At 38.8% G+C, this 22,007-nt stretch overlaps 1 protein-coding gene across 1 annotated transcript in view; it reads left to right on the forward strand.

The window, feature by feature from the left end:
* The window catches only part of SKAP1 (src kinase associated phosphoprotein 1), a 301,408-nt gene that overhangs the window by 63,321 nt on the left and 216,080 nt on the right, over positions 1–22,007 (forward strand). Inside the window, exon 3 of the mRNA XM_018064939.1 lies at positions 15,070–15,095. Coding sequence (XP_017920428.1) covers positions 15,070–15,095 — 26 coding nt within the window. The remainder of the gene's footprint in view (positions 1–15,069; positions 15,096–22,007) is intronic.

Below are 22,007 nucleotides of genomic sequence, written 5' to 3' on the forward strand. Positions count from 1 at the left end.
TACCTGGGGATCTTGTTAAAAACACAGACTTTTAGGTCACTAACCTGGGCATGCTAATTTACTAGGTCTGGTGTGGACCCTGGGGAATTTGTGTTTCATTTAGGGTTCCAGGAGATTCTTAAAATCAGACAAGTAGGTGTAGAAATCTTTATTAGAAGATACCATTTTTGTTTAGATAAGTAGCTATTTTGGTTTTAAACTGAATTTTAACAGTGAGAGGGAACAAAGGCAGAAGGATTTGACTGGGAAGTATGAGTAGGCTGTTGGTTTGAGTGGTTAGGAGAGTCCCAGTATGACTGGGTTTGATTGACAGGAAGATCTTCCCAGCCCGGCTTAGGGCCAGCCAGTAGCTGACAACATTTCAACCTAATTAGCTTCTAGGATGAGGGATGGAGATATGGTCAGAATAAATAGTCTTGGTTCTTTCCTTGTCCTGATGTTTGCCTGCTGTCTTAAGTGCTTCCGCATGGCCTGGAAACATCTGGAGACATTTTTGATGCTGGGGAATCCCTTGATGTGGGACAGAACCAGAAGTCCTGGCCCCAGGATGGGTCAGGTAAGTCCTGAGATTGACTGGTTGTTGTGGCTGAACTGCTGGTGACCCTTGACCTGTATTGATACAGCAGTAGAACTGGTCACATAGTCGTTAGCCTTTAGCTCTAATCCAGTTTCCTACTTTCATGATTTGGATAACTGAGTATCTCATATAAGGGTTTAACTGTGACTGCTATAGGCCTTGTACCAAGAAATAAATGGGGAAGAATGATATTTTAGTACAGACTCTTGTACAATTAGAAAAAAGTCAAGTTGAGGGCCAAACTATGCAACAATTTTAAGATGATTTCTGAATTTTTGTATGCATCTCAGTCCTTAATTGGAAGAAAATGTACACTTAAGGATAGGAGTTGTTGTTTTTTTAATTTCGGCAATTCACTGTAGCTCTTAAGAGTGGTTACCATAGAAGGATGCTTTCTAGATTCTGTCTTTATATATTTGTCCAAATTTTGTTTTAGTGAATGAGTGAAATAATATTGTCTTTAATTAGAATTCTGTTATCTTTCAATTAATCTGTGTCAGTAGCTTTAGCACTTGTATTAAATCATTTTCTTCATGAAGGCTTTTAATGAGGAAACAAATTGATTGTATTTATGTATTGGATTCTTGCCACTGTGATGTATATTTTGTTGTGTCTTTTGAAGTCTATTTTTGCCGGTCATTTTGTAGTTAGTCTTTGAAGCCAGGCTTTGGGTGAAAACCTTCTTCACTTGGATGTTTTAGTTTAACAAAGCTTACTTATTTTTATCTTTCTCTTCATTTTCTTTCCTTCCTTTGATTTCTCTTTTTCCCCCTCTTACCTTTATGTGAGTAATTTAGAGGAAGAGGAGGGCACTTCTCCCTATCTTATTTGGGATAAAATCCACACTCTGTAGCATTGCTTAGAAAGCCTTGCCTTCTGCCTGCCTCTTCAGCCTTGTCTCCACCGCGCCCTGAAATATACTCAGTGCTCTACTCATGCTTAACACAGACAGCTCTTCTGCTTCTCACCTCCATTCACTTATTTAGCAAGGTCTGTGCTACTGCCCCTTGAGGGCTCAGGAACATAAAGAGATAAGAAGCTTGTGGTACAGTATACAGGTGCTGCTAAGGGGAGTGCAAGAGGGAGCACCTAACGCAGAGACTAGACTGAGCCTCAAAGGGCCATCAGGCGTTTGCTAGTAGAGGGAGGGATCTGAAGAGAAAAGTGTACCAGCAGAGAGAGAGCTGTGATGTGTAAGAGCAAGAGTGTGAGCCGAGGAGGGGAGGGCCAGACTGGGGTAAGCCACGGAAGGATTTCAAGCAGGGGGATGATAAGATTTGGTTTGTGTGTTGTTAGGTGGTTAGAATAATGATGGCACTAATAGAACATTTCATGCGAAAATGGCTCAATAAAGGACAGAAATGGTATGGACCTAAATGAACCAGGAGATATTAAGAAGAGGGTGGCAAGAATACACAGAACTGTACAACAAAAGATCTTCACAACCTAGATAATCACGACGGTATGATCACTCACCTAGTCAGACATCCTGGAATATGAAGTTGAGTAGGCCTTAGGAAGCATCAGTACGAACAAAGCTAGTAGAGGTGATAGAATTCCAGTTGAGCTATTTCAAATCCTGAAGGATGATGCTGTGAAAGTACTGCACTCAGTATGCCAGCAAATTTGGAAAACTCAGCAGTGGCCACAGGACTGGAAAAGGTCAGTTTTCATTCCAATCCCAAAGAAAGGCAATGCCAAAGAATGCTCAAACTACCACACAAGTGCACTCATCTCACATGCTAGCAAAGTAATACTCAAAATTCTCAAGCCAGGCTTCAACAGTACGTGAACTGTGAACTTCCAGATGTTCAAGCTGGTTTTAGAAAAGGCAGAGGAACCAGAGATCAAATTGCCAACATCCTCTGGATCATCAGAAAAGCAAGAATTCCAGAGAAACATCTATTTCTGCTTTATTGGGGCTTCCATCATAGCTCAGTTGGTAAAGAATCTGCCTGTAATGCAGAAGACCGGGGTTCGATTCCTGGGTCGGGAATATCCCCTGGAGAAGGAAATGGCAATCCACTCCAGTATTCTTGCCTGGAAAATCCCGTGGACAGAGGAGCCTGGCAGGCTACAGTCCATGGGGTTGTAAGAGTCAAACACGACTTAACAACTAAACCACCACCACTACCACAGCTTTATTGACTATGCCAAAGCCTTTGACTGTGTGGATCACAATAAACTGTGGAAAATTCTGAAAGAGATGGGAGTACCAGACCACCTGACCTGCCTCTTGAGAAATCTGTATGCAGGTCGGGAAGCAACAGTTAGAACTGGGCTTGGAAAAACAGACTGGTTCCAAATAGGAAAAAGACTACGTCAAGGCTATATATTGTCACCCTGCTTATTTAACTTCTATGCAGAGTACATCATGAGAAACTTGGCTGGATGAAGCACAAGCTGGAATCAAGATTGCCGGGAGAAATATCAGTAACCTCAGATATGCAGATGACACCACCCTTATGGCAGAAAGTGAAGAACTAAAGAGCCTCTTGATGAAAGTGAAAGAGGAGAGTGAAAAAGTTGGTTTAAAGCTCAACATTCAGAAAACAAAGATCATGGCGTTCAGTCCCATCACTTCATGGCAAACAGATGGAGAAACAGTGGAAACAATGTCAGACTTTAATTTTTGGGCTCCAAAATCACTGCAGATGGTGACTGCAGCCATGAAATTAAAAGACGCTTACTCCTTGGAAGAAGAATTATGACCAACCTAGATAGCATATTAAAAAACAGAGACATTACTTTGTCAACAAAGGTCCATCTAGTCAAAGCTATGGTTTTTCCTGTGGTCATGTATGGATGTGAGAGTTGGACTATAAAGAAAGCTGAGCGCTGAAGCATTGATGCTTTTGAACTGTAGTGTTGGAGAAGACTCTTGAGAGTCCCTTGGACTGCAAGGAGATCCAACCAGTCCATCCTAAAGGAAATCAGTCCTGAATATGCATTGGAAAGACTGATGCTAAAGCTGAAATTCTAAAACTTTGGCGACCTGATGCAAAGAACTGACTCATTTGAAAAGACCCTGATGCTGGGAAAGATTAAAGGCAGGAGGAGAAGGGGACGACAGAGGATGAGATGGTTGGATGTCATCACCGGCTTAATGGACACAAGTTTGAGTAAACTCCAGGAGTTGGTGATGGATTGGGAGACTTGGCGTGCTGCAGTCCATGGGATCACAAAGAGTCGGACAATGCTGAGTGACTGAACTGACTGGATGACGTAACAATTGAGGTTTACTGAAGGCTGCCAGGTGCCAGGCCTAATGCTCAGTTCTTTATGTTTATCATCTCAGTTAATCTTCCCAAGAATGATATGTGACAGATATGATTATTATTTCTATTTTAAAGATGAAGAAACTGAGACTGCAGCTACAGTCTCACAGCTAGAAGATGAAGGTGCTAGAACTCCAACCTAGACTTATCTGCAGAGCCTTTGCTCTTCACAGTCACTGCACTTCCTTCTCCATCAGCATTGATGGAATTGCTCAGAGAGGAGCAAAGTGGCAGGTAGACCACTTTGGACATGGTTATATTAATCTGGGTGAGGTATTTTGAGGACTTGAGTGAATTCAGTGCCCATAGTGAGGGAGAGGAGATAGATTAAAAATAAATGAAGAAGATAGAATCTCCAGGTCTTGGTGATTGATGGGATATAGATAGAATAGGGAACGAGATAAAAGATGACTCCTAAGCTTCAGTTGGGTGGATGGAGATGTTGGCTGCTGAAGCAGGAAACATGAGATGAGAGGTTTGAGACTTTAGGGACAAAGAACAGTCCTGAGAGAGAAGAGTAGGATAACTGTATCTCTTATTTTTGAATCTTTTAATTGAATATTAAATGTTGACTATTTTAATATTTGATTGTTTAAAGTAGTTTATATGTGCGGACAGCATAGTCAAATCTCTGGCCATTGGTTTCTACCCTGGCCAGCCTGAGCTCCATGGCATGCTCCTCCAGTCTTCTCTTAGTCTCTTGTCTTTTTATCCCACAAGCCTAGAAAAATTCTAAACTTGGGTCAGTTCAGCTGTCCACCTTTTCTGACCTTACACCTGGGCAGCTAATTAGTGCTGGAGAAAAATGACACAATTGGATTGCCGCCACAGTAAATCTTAGTCTCCAACCTCAGCTGACCCCTTAATGATGCCTGGCAGTTATTTCACATGCTTTGTATCAACAGCCTTTTTCATTTTCCTCAATATTCTTCCCTCTAATGTCTTTAGCTGCCTTTACCTTATCATATCACCTCTCACTCTTGCTCAACATCATAGTCTATTTCACAAGATAAAACAAAGACTTTCAGGTTGGAACCCATTCACAATCCTGCCCTGCCTGCGTGCCCGCCCCCACCCCAACATCTGCTGTGGGCCTCTGCCACCTGCTCTGAACACCTGGCCCCTCTGCCTGGCTTCTCTCTGCATCCTGGGCCTGGCCTCTCTGTGACTCTCCCCTCCAGGCATCCTCCCTCAGTCTGACCCCAGGTCCACCCCCAGAAACTCTCATCTGCAGGCAGTAAGACGGATTCTGGGATTAGCCAGACCTAGTTTTGCTGGCCCCAATTTCTACCTTGTATGTGTTTTAGGTCACTCACACCACTTTTGCACAATTTTGCATTATTCCAGCCAAACTGGCCCACAGTTCAGGCTTTCTGTGCTCTCAGACCCTCAAGGAGTGTCTGGCAAATAGTGGAGATTTTTTACTGTTTGAGAGAATGAATGCAGTGTCCATAACTTGAGATATAAAGGGTTTGTTGACATGTTAATGTTCACAAGTCCACGCTGCCTGGAGGAGCCCCAGGAACTAGTCCAGTTTAAAAATTTTATGTAATATTTGAGCTCAGGTGAATAAAGTGGCCATGTTCACAACAAGAAAAATACCAAAGGAATTTTCAAATGAATATCACATTTTGAACCTGATTTTGCACAAGATAAACTGTCGTGGCTCTAGATAACCTCCTCAGGTTTTGTTTTCCTCATCTGTAAAGTCAGAGGCTGAGTTAAATGACCTTCAATGTCCTTCTAGCTGTAAAATTCAGGGAGTATATGGTCCACAGTCACAGTCATCTAGTTATCAGTTATTCATCAGTCACATAACTAGGAGTCTCAGTGGTCTAAGAGTAGCTATTAACCTGAAGCAAGCAAAAAATAATTAGGTTCTAAGTATCAGTGGCGACAAAAGTGGCAGGGCAAGAGCTAAAGATAGTACAGATTAAAATATGATAATCAGCTAGAGTTCTGTGTGAGTTCTGCCTTGTTTTCTCTCTCAAAACACAGGTTTGGAATCAAAAGACATCTCTGACTTTCCTTCTGAAACCTTTTGCCCCTTCTCTTGCTCTCCAGCAGCTTCCTAAACCGATTTGCTCCTCTCTCTCCCATCCAGGCTGCACATTTCTGCTGGATCTGATCACAATGGACATTATTCCCTATCCTTAAAAACAAGCAAACCAACCGACCAATGAACCCTTCAGTTGTTCCCTTTTTTCTACACAAAGGAAAAAAAATTTTAACTCTGACCTGACATTTAGTGTCTTTCATTTTGCCACAACACAGCTAGCTAGCGTTTTTCTTTAATAGTCCACTGAGTCATATTTGGTTGTCTGTTACATGTAGGGAGTAGGGGGATTGCATAGCAACCACAATTTGCAGTGTTAATGCTAGAACACAGGGGATGAAATATTAGAATGTAGGTTTCCAGTGTTTCAATGAAAGGGCATAATCATTGAGCTCCTAGATTTTACTATTAATGTCATAGCAGGGATTTCATGTAGTGATTGTGTTACAGAAGACTCTAGCGGTGAATAGGATTTTATTTAATGAATTTATTTTATATTATTTCTTTTTTATTATCTGCAAATAGACTTCTAAAAAAATTTTTTAGTCATGGGTGATACTATCAAATAAAATCAGATAGTGTTACTTGTTTATTATTTAATACAAGTTTAATTGTGACCACTGTATTTTATAAGAGAACTTTGTGGTGCTGTCTTCTAGGGTTTCTAAAATTTGTGGACATAGACTCAAGATCACAGAAATATTACCTCCCCCCAAATAATCCAAGACTTTCTTATGACACCTCCTTCTATTACATGAGTTAGGTGCTTATCATCTGTTGTTACCATTGTTGTGGTTGTTCAGTTGCCAAGTTGTGTCTTACTCTTTGTGACCTCATGGGCTACAGCATGCCAAGCTCCTGTGTCCTCTACTGTCTCCTGGAGTTTGCTCAAATTCATGTCCATTGAGTCAGTGATGCTGTCTAACCATCTCATCTGGGGATCTACCCAACCCAGGGATCGAACCCGTGTCTCCTGCATTGCAGGCAGATTCATCAGCTGAGCCACCAAGGAAGCTCAAGGATACTGGAATGGGTAGCCTATCCCTTCTCCAGTGGACTTCCCAACCCAGGAATTGAACTGGGGTCTCCTGCATTGCAGGTGGATTCTTTACCAGCTGAGCTACCAGAGAAGCCCCGTCCTCTGCCACCCTTTCTCCTTTTGCCTTCAGTCTTTTCCAGCATCAAGATCTTTTCCAGAGAGTCAGTTCTTAGCATCAGGCAACCAAAGTATGAATGCTGGATCTCTTTGCAGTCCGAAGGACTCTCAAGTCTTCAGTAGCATAATTCGAAAGCATCAATTCTTTGGCACTCAGCCTTCTTTATGGCCAAACTCTCATATCCGTACATGACTTTTGGAAAAACCATAGCTTTGACTATACAGACCTTTGTTGGCAAAGTGATGTCTCTGCTTTTTAATATGTCCGGATTTGTCATAATTTTCAAGGAACAAGCATCTTTTAATTTCATGGCTGCAGTCACTGTCTATAGTGATTTTGGAGCCCCCCCAAATAAAATCTGTCACTGCTTCTACTTTTTCCCTTCTATTTGCCATGAAGTGATGGGACCAGATGCCATGATCTTAGTTTTTTCAATGTTGTGTTTTCAAGTCAGCTTTTTCACTCTTTGCATTCACCCTCATCAAGAGGTTCTTTAGTTCCTCTTCACTTTCTGCCATTAGAGTGCTATCATCTGCATATCTTTTTTTGCTGTTGTTACCATAGTGTTTGTTTGTAATTTACTATCTTAAATTGACTATCTCTTCATGTGTATTCTCTTCATGTGTATCTCATATTTTAGAAAAGATTGTAAGCTTCCTGTAGGCAGATACTAGTTCTTGTACTTTTGATGGCTTGAAGGAACTAGGACTATAGGGGGCACCACTCCCAGGGACCTTCCCATTCTTGCTCAACTGTTTCTAAGGCTGGTACCCCCACCCCTGGTGGCCCAACTAGTAAAGAATCTGCCTGCAATGACCCAGGTTCGATCCCTGAGTTGGGAAGATCTCCTGGAGAAGGGAATGACAACCCACTCCAGTATTCTTGCCTGGAGAATCCCACGGACAGAGGAGCCTGGCGGGCTACAGTCCATGGGGTCACAAAGAGTCGGACACCCCCACCCCTGGGTCCCTGTCCTCTGATGCTCCATCAGAGACTTCCACCAGATGGTGCTCTTTTCCCATTTGTGTTCTTGGGTGTCATGCCCTATTACCTCTGCTCCTTGCCCATTCTTTCTGTTGGAATACTGGTAGTGGAAAGAGAATTCAAAATCAACTGAATCTTCCCAAATGAGAGAAGAGGTTATAGGAAATATTCAGTATAGAGACTATTAGCATTGTTCAGAAAAGTCATTTCCTGGGGGTATAATCAGTATTTACCATGTGACTCACTACTCAAGGTCAAATGCAAGGGTTTTCCTAGCCTTATTAACTTACTACTGAAGCCCTGCTCAACCAGGTGTCCATCTGAATTCTGAGATGCTGTTTCTAGTGCCAGGATAACACTTTAGTGTTAGTCTTTGCAGTTTGTTTGGAGACAGCCATTACCAGGGAACAGAGATGATCAAGAGGGAAATGGAAGTCTCTGGACATTGAGTATTACAGATAGCCTACCCATTTAGAAGACACCACTGTTTTTGTACAAAAAACTGAAGTTAAAATCTGGACATCTGTAAGTCATCAGGAAGAGATTTGATTTTTTTTTTTTAACCAAGACAGGGAATGTATGATGGGTCTTAAATTTTTGTAAGTCACAAGTAAAACAACACTCTTAATGCTTTAGTTGTAAAAGATTTTCATCTAGATGTTCTAGATTACAGGTTTTAGCCTTTCTGCATAGCTAGGTTTATAATGCCATTATAATCCTTTTCATCTAACCCTACTCATCTAATGATAAGTGGGTCTTGCCATTTTGGAGGAGGCGAGTTAGTGACATTTTTTGAATTCTAATGGAGTTCATGGACTCTTTTTCAAGGAAAAAGAAAACACATTACTTTTCACCTATAATTTCAGGGAGTTTGTGAATTTCCCAAAGCTCAAATAGTTGAATCCATAGTTGACTCCAAATTAAAGACTCTGAACTGACTGCTCCCTGATGCTAGGCTGTCTGACAAAACAGTTATAACTTCTCTTACTACTAGACTTGTTTTCTGCATTACAGCCAGTAGAAATGCAGTTACCCAGCAGACCTAGATACAGATACAGACTCTGCCACTTACTGGCTGCATGATCCTGGTCAATTTATTTGACTAGTCTGAGTCTTAGTTTCCTCATCTGTAAAATGGGGATAGTAATAGTATCATTGTAACAGTAATAATCTCATTGGATTATGATGAAGATAAAATAATACATGTAAAATGTATACTGAGCACAACACCTCAGTTCAGTTCAGTTCAGTTGCTTAGTTGTGTCTGACTCTTTGCAACCCCATGAATTGCAGCACACCAGGCCTCCCTGTCCATTGCCAACTCCCAGAGTTCACTCAAACTCATGTCCATCGAGTCGGTGATGCCATCCAGCCATCTCATCCTCTGTCGTCCCCTTCTCCTCCTGCCCCCAATCCCTCCTAGCATCAGAGTCTTTTCCAATGAGTCAACTCTTCGCATGAGGTGGCCAAAGTACTGGAGTTTCAGCTTCAGCATCATTCCTTCCAAAGAATACCCAGGACTGATCTCCTTTAGGATGGACTGGTTGGATCTCCTTGCAGTCCAAGGGACTCTCAAGAGTCTTCTCCAACACCACAGTTCAAAAGCATCAATTCTTCGGCGCTCAGCCTTCTTCACAGTCCAACTCTCACATCCATACATGACCACTGGAAAAACTATAGCCTTGACTAGATGGACCTTTGTTGACAAAGTAATGTCTCTGCTTTTGAATATGCTGTCTAGGTTGGTCATAACTTTCCTTCCAAGGAGTAAGTGGCTTTTAATTTCATGGCTGCAATCACCATCTGGAGTGATTTTGGAGCCCCCCAAAATAAAGTCTGACACACTGTTTCCACTGTTTCCCCATCTATTTCCCATGAAGTGATGGGACCAGATGCCATGATCTTCGTTTTCTGAATGTTGAGCTTTAAGCCAACTTTTTCACTCTCCTCTTTGACTTTCATCAAGAGGCTTTTTAGTTCCTCTTCACTTTCTGCCATAACACCTAGCTTGTGTTAAATGCTGAATACAGAGTTTTATTATAATTAGGAAATGGAATTATTTTTCCTTCTTAGATAGTTCCAATAAAATGAGGATAGTTACATTTGTCTTACCTACTTCACCAGGATCTATCTAATTAGCTAGCTTAGTGGTTAAAGCTCTGAATATTTTAACCTCACTAACCATGTTTATTGGTTAGCTCCATGGTCAAGAATTTGACACCCACCTTCAAACCCCAAACTAATGATTAAAAGTTAATAGCCTCATTTTTAGGAGAAATCTCATATTCCATCAATCTTAAGTGGCAAACTAGAACAGTATGATTGCAATTTGAAAGATACTGAAGTGTAATCTGAGATGGGCCTCCCCCTGCAGTGGAAACAGAGTCCCAAAACTTTCCTGTTTAATTTCTTATTAGAGTGTCTGTTCTGGATCTAGTTGCTAGAATTAGCTAGGATTAATAAACCTTGATTAGTAGCTATGAAACCATGGGCAAGTTCTCTCACTTCTCGATGCCTCAGTTTCCTCATTTATAAAATAGGCATGATAATAGGGTTAGAATGTGGAGGAAGTAAGTTTATATAAGTACTTAAAACAATGCCCAACAACTGATTTTTAAAAATCTTAGCATTGTTATTATCAATCTTAGCATTGTTATTATCATTAGTATTACTAGTGCTATGATAGCTATAGTTGCGCATCAAGACTCCCTCCATATAGTGAGTTAATTTTATTTGCTCCACCTTTCCTTAAAGTTCAATTAAAACTTCTCTAATTTAAAAACACAAATAGCAAATTTTGTCTTGCATATAAAGTAACCTTAAAATTTCAAGACTTTATTCAGGGACTTCCCTGGGGTCCAGTGGTTAAGAATCTGCCTGCCAATGCAGGGGACAGGAGTTCCACCCTGGTCTTGGAAGAGTCCACATGCCTTGGGGCAACTAAGCCTGTGGGTGCCACAACTACTGAGCCCATGTGCTGAAATTACTGAAGTCTGTGTGCCCCAGAACATGTGCTCTGCAACAAGAGAAGCCACTGCAATGAGAAGCCCGTGCATTGCAACTAGAGAGTAGCCCCCCGCCCCACCCCCACAACTGGAGAAAGCCTGAGTGGAGACCCAGTGTAGCCAAAAATAATAGATAAATAAATAATTATAATAATAAAATTTTTAAGACTTTATTCTGTAGCATAGATTAAATGTTGTAAAATATTATTCTTCCATTTTAATTTTGGAGGCACAAGTAAAGATGGATTTATTTTGACTGAATGTGAAAATCATCATCATCAATATGGTTGCAGCATTCTCTCTCTGCTCATTCTGTACTCATCTTTTTTCCAGTTCCAAATATCATTTGCATGGACCTGATGATGTCAAGTATGGATATTGTAGAGGAGTGATAGCTTCCCTTTCATATTGAAGCTGAAGCTTCAAAGAGAAGATTAAAGAAGTGTTTGCTATCTATCTGCTCAGCCCTGATATGAAATTCTCAGAGGCATTTAGGATAAACACAACTCTGTGTGTGTGTTTGCATGCTTTTTCTTCTGTATATTTCCATTGTGGTCTTTGTATTTTGGTTTAAAATTTCTAGTTTCAGACTTGTTGGAGTCTCTGGCTAAAGGATAATTGTTTTTAAAGTGAAGGATAAGAATTAGAAGATGTTGGCAGGATTTGACTAAATGCCTCCTAAGGAGGCATTCTCTAGTGCGGAATCATCTTTCCAGAGAATGTAATGAACACCATCCATAGGATATATTTAACAAAATAAGATTAAGACTTTTAAGTGAGTCAGCAAAGAATAATCCATGGTGCCCTCCAGTGAGAAATGAGATTGTTCACCTTTTGGCCTTGCCTTTTAGAAGTATCCTCTCTGAGCTCTGGGATAGAGGTGTGTGTGTGTGTGTGTGTGTGTGTGTGTATTTATGGACTTCCTTTAGGGTTGTTACATAATAAATAGTTAAAATAAGAAGAAAGGAAAAAGAGGTAGTTTACCAGGGTAGTTTTATATCCCTTGAGAAAGAAGCGAACTGATATTCCACTTCATGTCATTTTTCTACATCAAGTTCTATATATAATTTTTATTGACTGAAATATTTAATTACAGTATAAAGCAGATTATTGGATTAAATTCAATTTAGTTCTTTCTCCATAAACAAGTCTGTTTCTCCATAAACAGTCTACTATTGGGAGAAGCAATACTTGGTATATGTGAACATATAACATCTCCTTAACTAACAAGCGAAACCAGGACACTTTATAGTACGTAGAGAAAGGAACTGAAAATGTGTGTGAGTTGGAATGGAGATTGTGGAGAGCAAGGGTGGGGGGAACAGGTAAGAGACTGAGGTCATTAGTAATGTTTTATCTATTTTGACAATTTACCATGAATTGGCCCTTTAACTGCCACTGGGGCATGGCTAAGTTTTTTACTCGATCAGTAAGTGAAAACATTTATCAGCCAAGTTTTTGCTGTTGCTGTCACTCACATTTTGGAAAGAGGAGTGCACACATACAATTTGCACATGTTCATATCCTAATTTCTATTTATGTTGAACTAGATAGAGGTCAGATAATGATTGGAATGGGGAGGGGGCAAGGCAAAACCTTGAGAAAAGATGGAAAAATAGGACTAGAAGATGGAAAATTGTTCACCCTCTTGATAATTTGCTTGGTAAGCTGTGTTTTACAGACAGGAGATTTATGGAGAACTTTACACATTGGCCAAGTTCATTGGGAAATGGAGTGTCTGCTTGGTGGAAATTGACCCGTTATACTAATATAAACAAATTATTTAAGTTGCAGCTAGTTTCCATTTGCATATGCCCTTATGTCAATGTGGATGCCCTTTTCCCCAGATGCTGTACCTTTATATTTCCCACCCTCCCCCTTCTCATTCCCTCTCCCCCTTTCCACTGAAGATGTCAAAGCTGTTCTGAACTTTATTTGCCCTCTAACCCAAGCATCTTAACATTCCTTCACCTGATTGCCAGTCCGAAACTGTTCTGGGAAAGAAAAGGAACAAGAAAAGTCAGTTGCAAGGTTTCTTCACGTTCTCTTTTCAACTCTGTTTATTTCCCACAAATTCATCTCTGGATTATACTCCAGAGATGTATACTCCGTGCATGTATCTCCTTCCTCTCCATTTTCTGAATTTTTATAAAGAAATAACCTAGATGCTCATTGGGCTGGTGTTCCTCCCCAAAGTAGCCACACTTCATTTTAGTTGGTAAAGAATCCACCTGCAATGCAGGAGACTTGGGTCTGATTCCTGGGTTGAGAAGATCCGCTGGAGAAGAGATAAGCTACTCACTCCAGTTTTCCTGGGCTTCCATTATGGCTCAATTGATAAAGAATCCGCCTGCAATGCCAGAGACCTGGGTTGGGAAGATTCCTCTGGAGAAGACAAAGGCTACCCACTCCAGTAGTCTGGCCTAGAGAATTCCATGGACTATATAGTCCATGGGGTTGCAAAGAGTCAGACATGACTGAGTGACTTTCACTTTCATGTACTAGAAGACACACCATTATCATCAATGTATTACCCTTTTCCTCATCTTTTTTGGAATATTTTTAAGAATTGGATTAAAACTGTGAACTCTCTCCTTTAGAAAAAAAATGCTGTTATACTCATATATGCCCCTGGGAAGTCAAGATGAGGATTGAAAAATATTCTTTCCACTTAGAGGGACAGAGATTACTGTGTTTATAGCAAGAATTAATATGTGGTGACCGTAAGCAAGATTGGGATATATTGAAGAGCGGATGGGAGGTGAGGAAACAAAGAGAGACTATAGCCAACACTTTTGAAAATTTCACTGTGATGTGAAAGGAAAGAGGGCAGCAGATGGAGGGCTATGAAGCGGGTGAGGGAAGGTTTGCTTTACTTTTATATGAGCATAAATGCTGATGGAAAGGGCCATGTTGAGAGGAAGAGGTTGAATTTATACAAGAGAAAATCGATGTAGAATAATGTAAGTATCCTGTGAAGGCAGGAGGAAATGGAGTCCAAAGTACAATAGACTTTTGTGGGTAGCCACTATATATAACATTGCTTCTGTGGGGAGGCGGGGGAAGCAATTTAGATTTCAAATAAGTAACTTGCAAATGATCCCTTCTGCTATTGCCATTTCATTATTTGTAAGACTTCAAGGGTTATGGGGTTTGCCAGTCATTTCCCAAAATAAAAGAGGAGATGGAATGATAGACTGAATTGCAAGAGCCCCAGTCTTGGCTTGGACACTAAAATATTAGATGACCTTGAGTCAGTTGTTCATGCATCACCTGCAAAATTAAGAATTTAGGCCTAGAAGGTATCTGGGGATGTGTTGAGGGGGGTTTTTTAGTTGTCATAACAACTGGGGGTGCCACTGGTTTTTGGTGCCCAGAACCAATGATGCTGATTGTCCTGTAATACACAAGATAGGTTATCAAAACAAGGAATTGTCCTGCTCAAAGCCTGCAGAGCTCCTTAGGAGAAACCTGGACCACGGTTAGGTAATATTTTAGGACCTTTCTAGCTCTAAAGTCAAACTTATCTAAGGAGATACAGTGAGTTAAATGTCCCATTGAAGCCTTTAAGAATCTTTCAAATCTCAAGGACTGCTGCTGCTGCTAAGTTGCTTCAGTCGTGTCCGACTCTGCAACCTCATAAACAGCAGCCCATGAGGCTCCCCCGTCCCTGGGATTCTCCAGGCAAGAACACTGGAGTGGGTTGCCATTTCCTTCTCCAGTGCATGAAAGTGAAGTCGCTCAGTCGAGTCCAACTCTTAGTGACCCCATGGACTGCGGCCCACCAGGTTCCTCCGTCCATGGGATTTTCCAGGCAAGAGTGCTAGAGTGGGGTGCCATTGCCTTCTCCGAATTTCAAGGACAACCCTTCGGTTTTTCTTAGAGTGGATTGTGGCTTTGGCTAGTTATTGACTATTTAGGAAGCTTTTTGGAAGGAGTGCCATTGCTATCATATGCCACGATTGAGAAATACAAGTTTGACTTATCTCCATTCTTTTTCCTTTTATTTCAGATACTTTTGGAATTTTCAGCCCCAAGGTGAGTCCTCTCCAACCATTTATGGTTCATACTAAAAATGTGTAGATGGTATTGTTACTTCTATATCTTCTAAGTAAGCTTCTCCATAGGGTGGCATTAGCCTTTTCTGAGGAAAGTTAGTGGAGTGTTTAATTAACCTTCACCCTGCTGGGCTCCCTTGCCCTGCTTTTTAGCAATAAGAAACCCTGATGGTTCTGCCTTTTGAATGAATTAGTGCTAGACTATTTTATAGGACCAAAGCTTTAGTATGCTTTTATTCCTTGAGCTTTGTTAGATGCCAATAGGATCCACCGGCATTCAAATAAAATGGTGGCCGAGTCCATAATAAAAGCCTTGGGAGGGCTCCAACTCAACTAATCCTTCATTGCTCCAGAAATAAATTCCAGTATGTTACCTCCTCAATCACAGTGCTCTTCCACACAGCCTGCCTGTCTGGCAGCAGAAAAATGTCAGAAATGGAGTAGTGTTGAAATTCCCACTAGAACGGTGTTATCACATTTTAATATGAGCCTGGCTGCAGCCTCAGTGCTTCTAATTGCTTTCAAACCATTGTTTTCCTGCTTTTGCTTGATGAACCCAGCATCTGGCATGATTCTAAAAAGTACAACAGACAGCTGTGTGCAAAATTGAAAAAAAGAGACAGGATTAAAACACATTTTTAAAAGGTTCAAAATTGAAAATTTTTCTGATTTCAGTTTGAGGGGGTGCCTTAAAAGTATATGCATTCTTTATTTTTAGTACCCTGGTTGAGAATGTCAGAAACATCATTCTGAATATTAACTATCCCAACTTGTTATAAATGGGAGATTTTTATTTTCTCAGAAAAATCACAAAGCATTTTAAACTAAAGTATCTTCATGAACTATTTTGCTGTATAAAATTTTTTAACCAATTGCAAGCTTTTCCATTTTTTTTCTTAACATTATCAATGTATCCATCTCAGTGAGCAGTAGTACCTTAAAAAATTCAAACTGTAATGATACTAGTTTTATTAAAATTTTAATTTTCTTAGCTCATACTTTGAAGTCTATAAAGGTTTTCTTTAAAAACAAACTTTAAAAATAAAATATTATATTTTTAAAGTTTTTAAATTTTATAAATTATAACCATAGCATTTATAACATTTTAAATAATGTGATATGGTGTTACTGTATATCTCACTGTCCTAAAGCATTTATGGCTGAAAACATAGGTTGAGAATAGAGAATTATATGTACTAATGTAGCAGTTTGTTTTGCAAAATGTGAAATATGCTATTCAAGAAATGGCCCTATAGTTCAGGGTTTAACAGATGCTAACCAAAATCCACAGGGGGCAGAATATGAATGTAAACTGGCAGAAACGAATGGAACTGTGAAGACAGAATTAATTACCTAAAGGAGAAATAAAGAATTAGTGTCAGAGATGTGGTATAGTAATGTGTTGAGAAGAGAAAATAATTTTAGAGCTTAACACAAGGGACTGTGTGGGGCTCAAAGGACAAAGCACATATCTCACCAGATTCTTGTGATAGTGGCATTACAGTCATCTTCCAGCACAGGTAACTTCTACACAGTCTTTCTCTTTTAGAAAGAAGGAGGAGGTAGAGCAGTCAAGGAGACAACTGAGAAGAGTTTATTTAGAGCAGAAGACTGTTTATTTCTGGACAGTGATTGGAGATATGTAGCAAGTTGCATATTCTTTGCTCATTTGGAAGTAATGTAAGGAAAGATAAAATAGAAAAACCCATGTACATGTGGCTTGCACCCAGCTTTGTTCCTCCCACTAAGACAGTTTTGAGGGGCAGAAGAGGAAAGAAAGGGTATCTTTTGCCTTGTCCTTTTGGTCAGATCTTAGCAGATTGTTTGCTTCTAGAATGTAGGTTGGCTGGGAGCAGTAACAGGTCTGTTTAAGATACTATGGGGCGATTTGGGATTATGAAAAGAATAAGAATATGTAAGAAGTAGAACAGATGGCAGAAGTATTTTAAGAGCCCTGGAAGAGTAGGTAGTATTGGAAAGGGAGTGAAGAAGGACAGAAATGGTGACCCCAAACATTCCTGGCATTTTTGTCTGTGGCAGGGTTTTTGTGCAGGAAGGTGAATGGATGAATTTTATTAACTCCGTGCGTTTCCCTAAACACATAGGCATATTCTTCAGAATATTTGTACCAAAGTTTGGTACCTAGAGGGAAAATAGTCCTTAGTTATAGAAGAGTTGACATAACGTGCTGAAAAGGTAACCTTTAAAAGAGAGATACTTGGGAGAGTAGACTGCTAGACCTAGAGGATTTCAAGCGAAGCATTTCTTACCCATCATTCCATCCAATGCCAGGTTTAATGCGATGGAAGAGTGATCGTGGAATAGTATCAGGAGAGTATTGTCCCTGTTCTGGAGAAGAAACAGGATGTGGTAGAAAGAGTATGGACGTTGAGGCCTAATAATCCTGGGTTCAAGTCTCACTATACCATTTAGCTAAAGGTTATGTGAACTTAGCAAGTTGCTTCATTTTTCTGAATCCTGGCTTCCTTATCTATAAAACAAAGATGTGTCAGACACTGTGCAAAGTCTTTTACATGCATTATCTTATCTAACCCTCAGAACAGCCCTATGTAATAAGTACTGTTAATATACCCATCTGATAGATGTGGCTACTGAGGCAGAGAGTGGTTAAGAGAATTGCTCAAGGCCAATCTCCTCAAGAAGTCTACCTTAATCAGTATGAGTTTGTAACATGTACTCTTTTTAGAAAATATAAAAGCCATATTGTGATATAATTCACATAACAAAAAATTAACCCTTTAAAAGTATGCATAAGTGGTTTTTTACTTTAGTCACTGAGTTGCACAACCATCACCATTGTCTAACTTCAGAATGTGTTCATCACCCTAATAAGAAACTCCATGCTTATTAGTATTCTAGAGCCCAGTATCTTCATTGCTGTATTTTACTGCCTCATTGCAGGTTGTCATGAGGACTAATAGTAATATGTGTAAGTCCTAGCACGGTGGCTGGACATAGTATAATTTCTGTTCATGGTGTTATAGTAATTCTTTCCTTCCATTTTCACCTAAATTTTCATATTCGTCCACTGTTTAACTTCCTGAATGATGTTCATTTAAAAATAATGAAATAGGAAGAAAAATAACCCCAATAATTTATTACTTTAATATAGAAGGAACATAAATGAAAGACCTCTTTTAATGGGCTTAAACAAAATTGTAAGACATGGGAAAGACTTTTTCTTTTTTAATAAGATTGAGATTCCTTTGATAATTCAAGCCCTGTTTACTTCGAAAACTTTTTCTTTACTTAAATTCACTTAAAATTACACAGAAAGTACATTGGAATCTTTGCTATGGAACTTTTACCATTTCAGCAATCAGATATTTAAAACGTGATATTGCTCAAATTACTGCAACAATATTAGCTTTACCTTTTTAGATAGCCATAGTGCTTGATGGTATTGATCCTAGTGACAGTTACAGTTAGAAAAAGTTTCAGTTACAAGGCATAGTGTTTATAATTTAAATTTATTGCTACAAAACTTCTTCATGAGTATTAGAAAAATTGCCCACCATGGACCCAGAGTCTAAAACAAATAATACAATATTTAAATAAAAATTTAAGAAAGACCATGGGAATATCATAAATATATGTAACAAAATGGTATTTTTTTCTGTCCAGTAGTCACTTACATTATACTTGCAATAATGGTAAATATGGACCAGTGAAATTTCTTGCCAGCTTGAAGATTCTTTGAGTATCTGCATAGGTGATGTGGAGGGTTTATGAGAAAATTACTTGGTATATTTCAATATGAAAACTTTCTACTATGAGAATCTTAAAAATCTTATTTTGAAGTGGCAGGCCTATATCCCTTGTCAAAGTGAATTGATGCCAAAAAATACAGTTTAGCAAAAGCAAATAATACAAAATGAATAAAGAAAATGTTATTATAAAACCACATTAACTATAGATTAAAAGAGATTTAAAAGCCATATCAACTAATGTGTGAACCTTATTTGCATCCTGAATCAAACTATAAAATCTATGAGAGAATTAGAAATTTGGACACTGACTGGATTTTTTATGTTGAGAATCTACTGCTAATTTTTTAGGTGTGACAGTGACATTATGTTTATATTTGTATGCTGTGATATTTGAAGATAAAGTAATAGATTCTGATGTATTATTCAAAATAATATGGGAGAGGAAGAAATAAATGGGGTGGGGTATAGATGAAATAAAATGGATCATAAATTACATTGAAGCTGGACAATGTGTACAAAGGGGGTTATTACACTTTTTCCTACTTTTGTACATTTTTTAAATTCACCATAATGCAAGAATAAAAGAAAAAATCTAGTTTGAAATTAATAAAATTGTAACGATATTTTGTTTCTAGTACATTAAAGCGTAAGATACTTTATGTATCTTGGACACAAAATACATAAAATAATGAGGGCTTTTTTTTAAGATTTTGTTTCAAGTTTAATGTTCTGTTAAGGAAAGAGCATGAGCTTTGAAGTTGATCTGAACTCGAATCCCAGTTCCTTTACTAACAAGCATTGTGAGCTATAGCAAGTGACATCACCTTCTCATTTACAAAATCTTGCTAATAATATCTATGTGTGTGCGTGTGCTGTCACTTCAGTTGTGTCTGATGCTGTACAACCCTGTGGACTGTAGCCCACCAGGCTCCTCTGTCCATGGAATTCTCCAGGCAAGAATACTGGAGTGGGTTGCCATGCCCTCTTCCAAGGGATCTTCCTGACCCAGGGATCGAACCTGCGTCCCTTGAGTCTCCTTCACGTTCTTTACCACTAGCGCCACCTGGGAAGCCCTAATAATATCTTCTTCACACTTATTATGAGTTGCAATGAATTTTAATAAGATGATGAACTCATGAGGAGTGCTTGCCTCTTGGTAGGCGCTTACTGAAGTGGTAGCAAGTATTGTGTTTATGTTTCAAAGTAGGGCTATGCAAGTAAATCCATGTATGGAACTTAGGTAATATATATTCACATATCTTTCTATAATATTCATCCATTCCAGGTGAACCCTGGTATAAGGCCATTTAACTCACCATATATATATATATATATATATATATATACACACACACACACATATATATAAATATATATATACACACACATATATTTGTGAGATTTTGTGTTTAAAGGCTGTGTGTGCAGACTTTTTATTGGTAGGCACTTCAGAGGTTAGATTTATGAGCTTATTGCTCTGTAATGTCTGAGACATGTTGAATCGAAGCGTGGATGTCACTTTCCTTCTCTTCTCTTACTATCACATACTTGGAGCATGTAGTTATGACAACTACAAGAAGCAAGTCATTAAAGCAGCAAAGAAACACCATCTTAGCACTAAAAAAAGGAGAGAAAGGTTTCCCTTTGAAGTTGAAGAGAAGTGTTTTTGACTTAATGGAGTGTACAGTGATTTTATAAGTTTTATTTATGAAAATACTCTTTGCATTCATGCCAGAAGGTTTTAGCACAGTCATAAGTAGGATTTACACAAAGAAACATAGCCTAAATTTATGATGTGTTTGCAAATGTAAGAAAAAGTCTGAATTTACAATATTTGTAATTTATTGTTAAGTGTCTTTCTATCACTATTCCTGGAATGCTAATATTTTATAAACACAAGTGTTGGTTATGAACCTAGAATATCCTAGCCTATACTACTTTTTAAAAAGAAATCTTCCAGAATGTTTTCCATGTCTTTTGGGAATTTAATAGGGGGAAATGTACACAGGACGAATGCTCCTGCCTTTGGCTTTAGCCCAAACTTTTAGCATCAACAATCTTGACAGCTGCTTTTGTGACTTGACTTCCTTTGGACCTTTCTCCCCTCTCCTTATTTGCTACATGTTATACAAATTAATCTGTAGAAAGTGGACATATACACACACATTGTTTTTAAATTTAATTACTGACTTTGATACCTTTTCAAATATTTTACTTCCTATACATCTACTGGTTGGGTTTTTCTAGAGTGGCATAATGCAATAATGCATTTTTAAATCAATGCACTATTTTGCAGCTTCTATCAAAGGTTAGTTTTTTTTTTTTTTAACCAAAAGACTCACTTTTTTCCTTTCTAACCTTAAAATTTTCTAAGGCTTTGATGTCCTTTTAAAGTCCCATCTTGGCATATGTGATCTTGAGACACAAGAAAAAGAACGGACTTTCATGCAGGCAAAAGAACTCATTTGAATCAGATGCTGCTGCCTTCTGTATTCCCTATACAATATATTATACACACAAATGTTCTTTTATAGCATTGTTTGGGATAGCAAGGACTCCAAACAGCCTAAATGCTCAGCAATAGGGGACTAGTTAAATAAAGTATGTTATATGCATTTAATGAAGTGCTACATAGAGATTAAAGGAATATATATGTGTATCATGGAGAGCTCTCCAAGGCATATTGTTAAATGAAGAGGGCAGTTTGGACAGTGTACTCTGTGTGTATGTGCACACACATGCGTGCAAGTTTGCTTGCTTTTATTTGTATATAGTATATTTTTGGAAGGATACACATGAATCTATTAACCATGGTACCCCTGCTGAGGCGGGTACCAGTGTGAGTACAGAGAGAATCTTTGTTATTTATATCTTTTGGTGCGATTTGAATTTTCACCATGTGCATTAATTATTTTTTGGCTAAAAATTAGTTAAAAGTGAAGTAAGTCTATTTCTGCTAAGATGAAGCAACCTCCAAGATAAATGATTAGGAGGAAAAGCAGGATACAAAATAAGACAAATGCTACCTTTGTTGTTTTTTTTAAACAAAAAGACTTACTACTCTCACAGATACTTGTTATATTTAGACAGAAAATTCATAGAATTCCCACAAAACATATTGCTTCTGGAGAGAAGAACCATGAGAAGGGAAAAAAGATGAG

The sequence above is a fragment of the Capra hircus genome, chromosome 19 (assembly GCF_001704415.2).
Source record: "Capra hircus breed San Clemente chromosome 19, ASM170441v1, whole genome shotgun sequence".
NCBI classification, from domain to species: Eukaryota; Metazoa; Chordata; class Mammalia; order Artiodactyla; family Bovidae; genus Capra; species Capra hircus.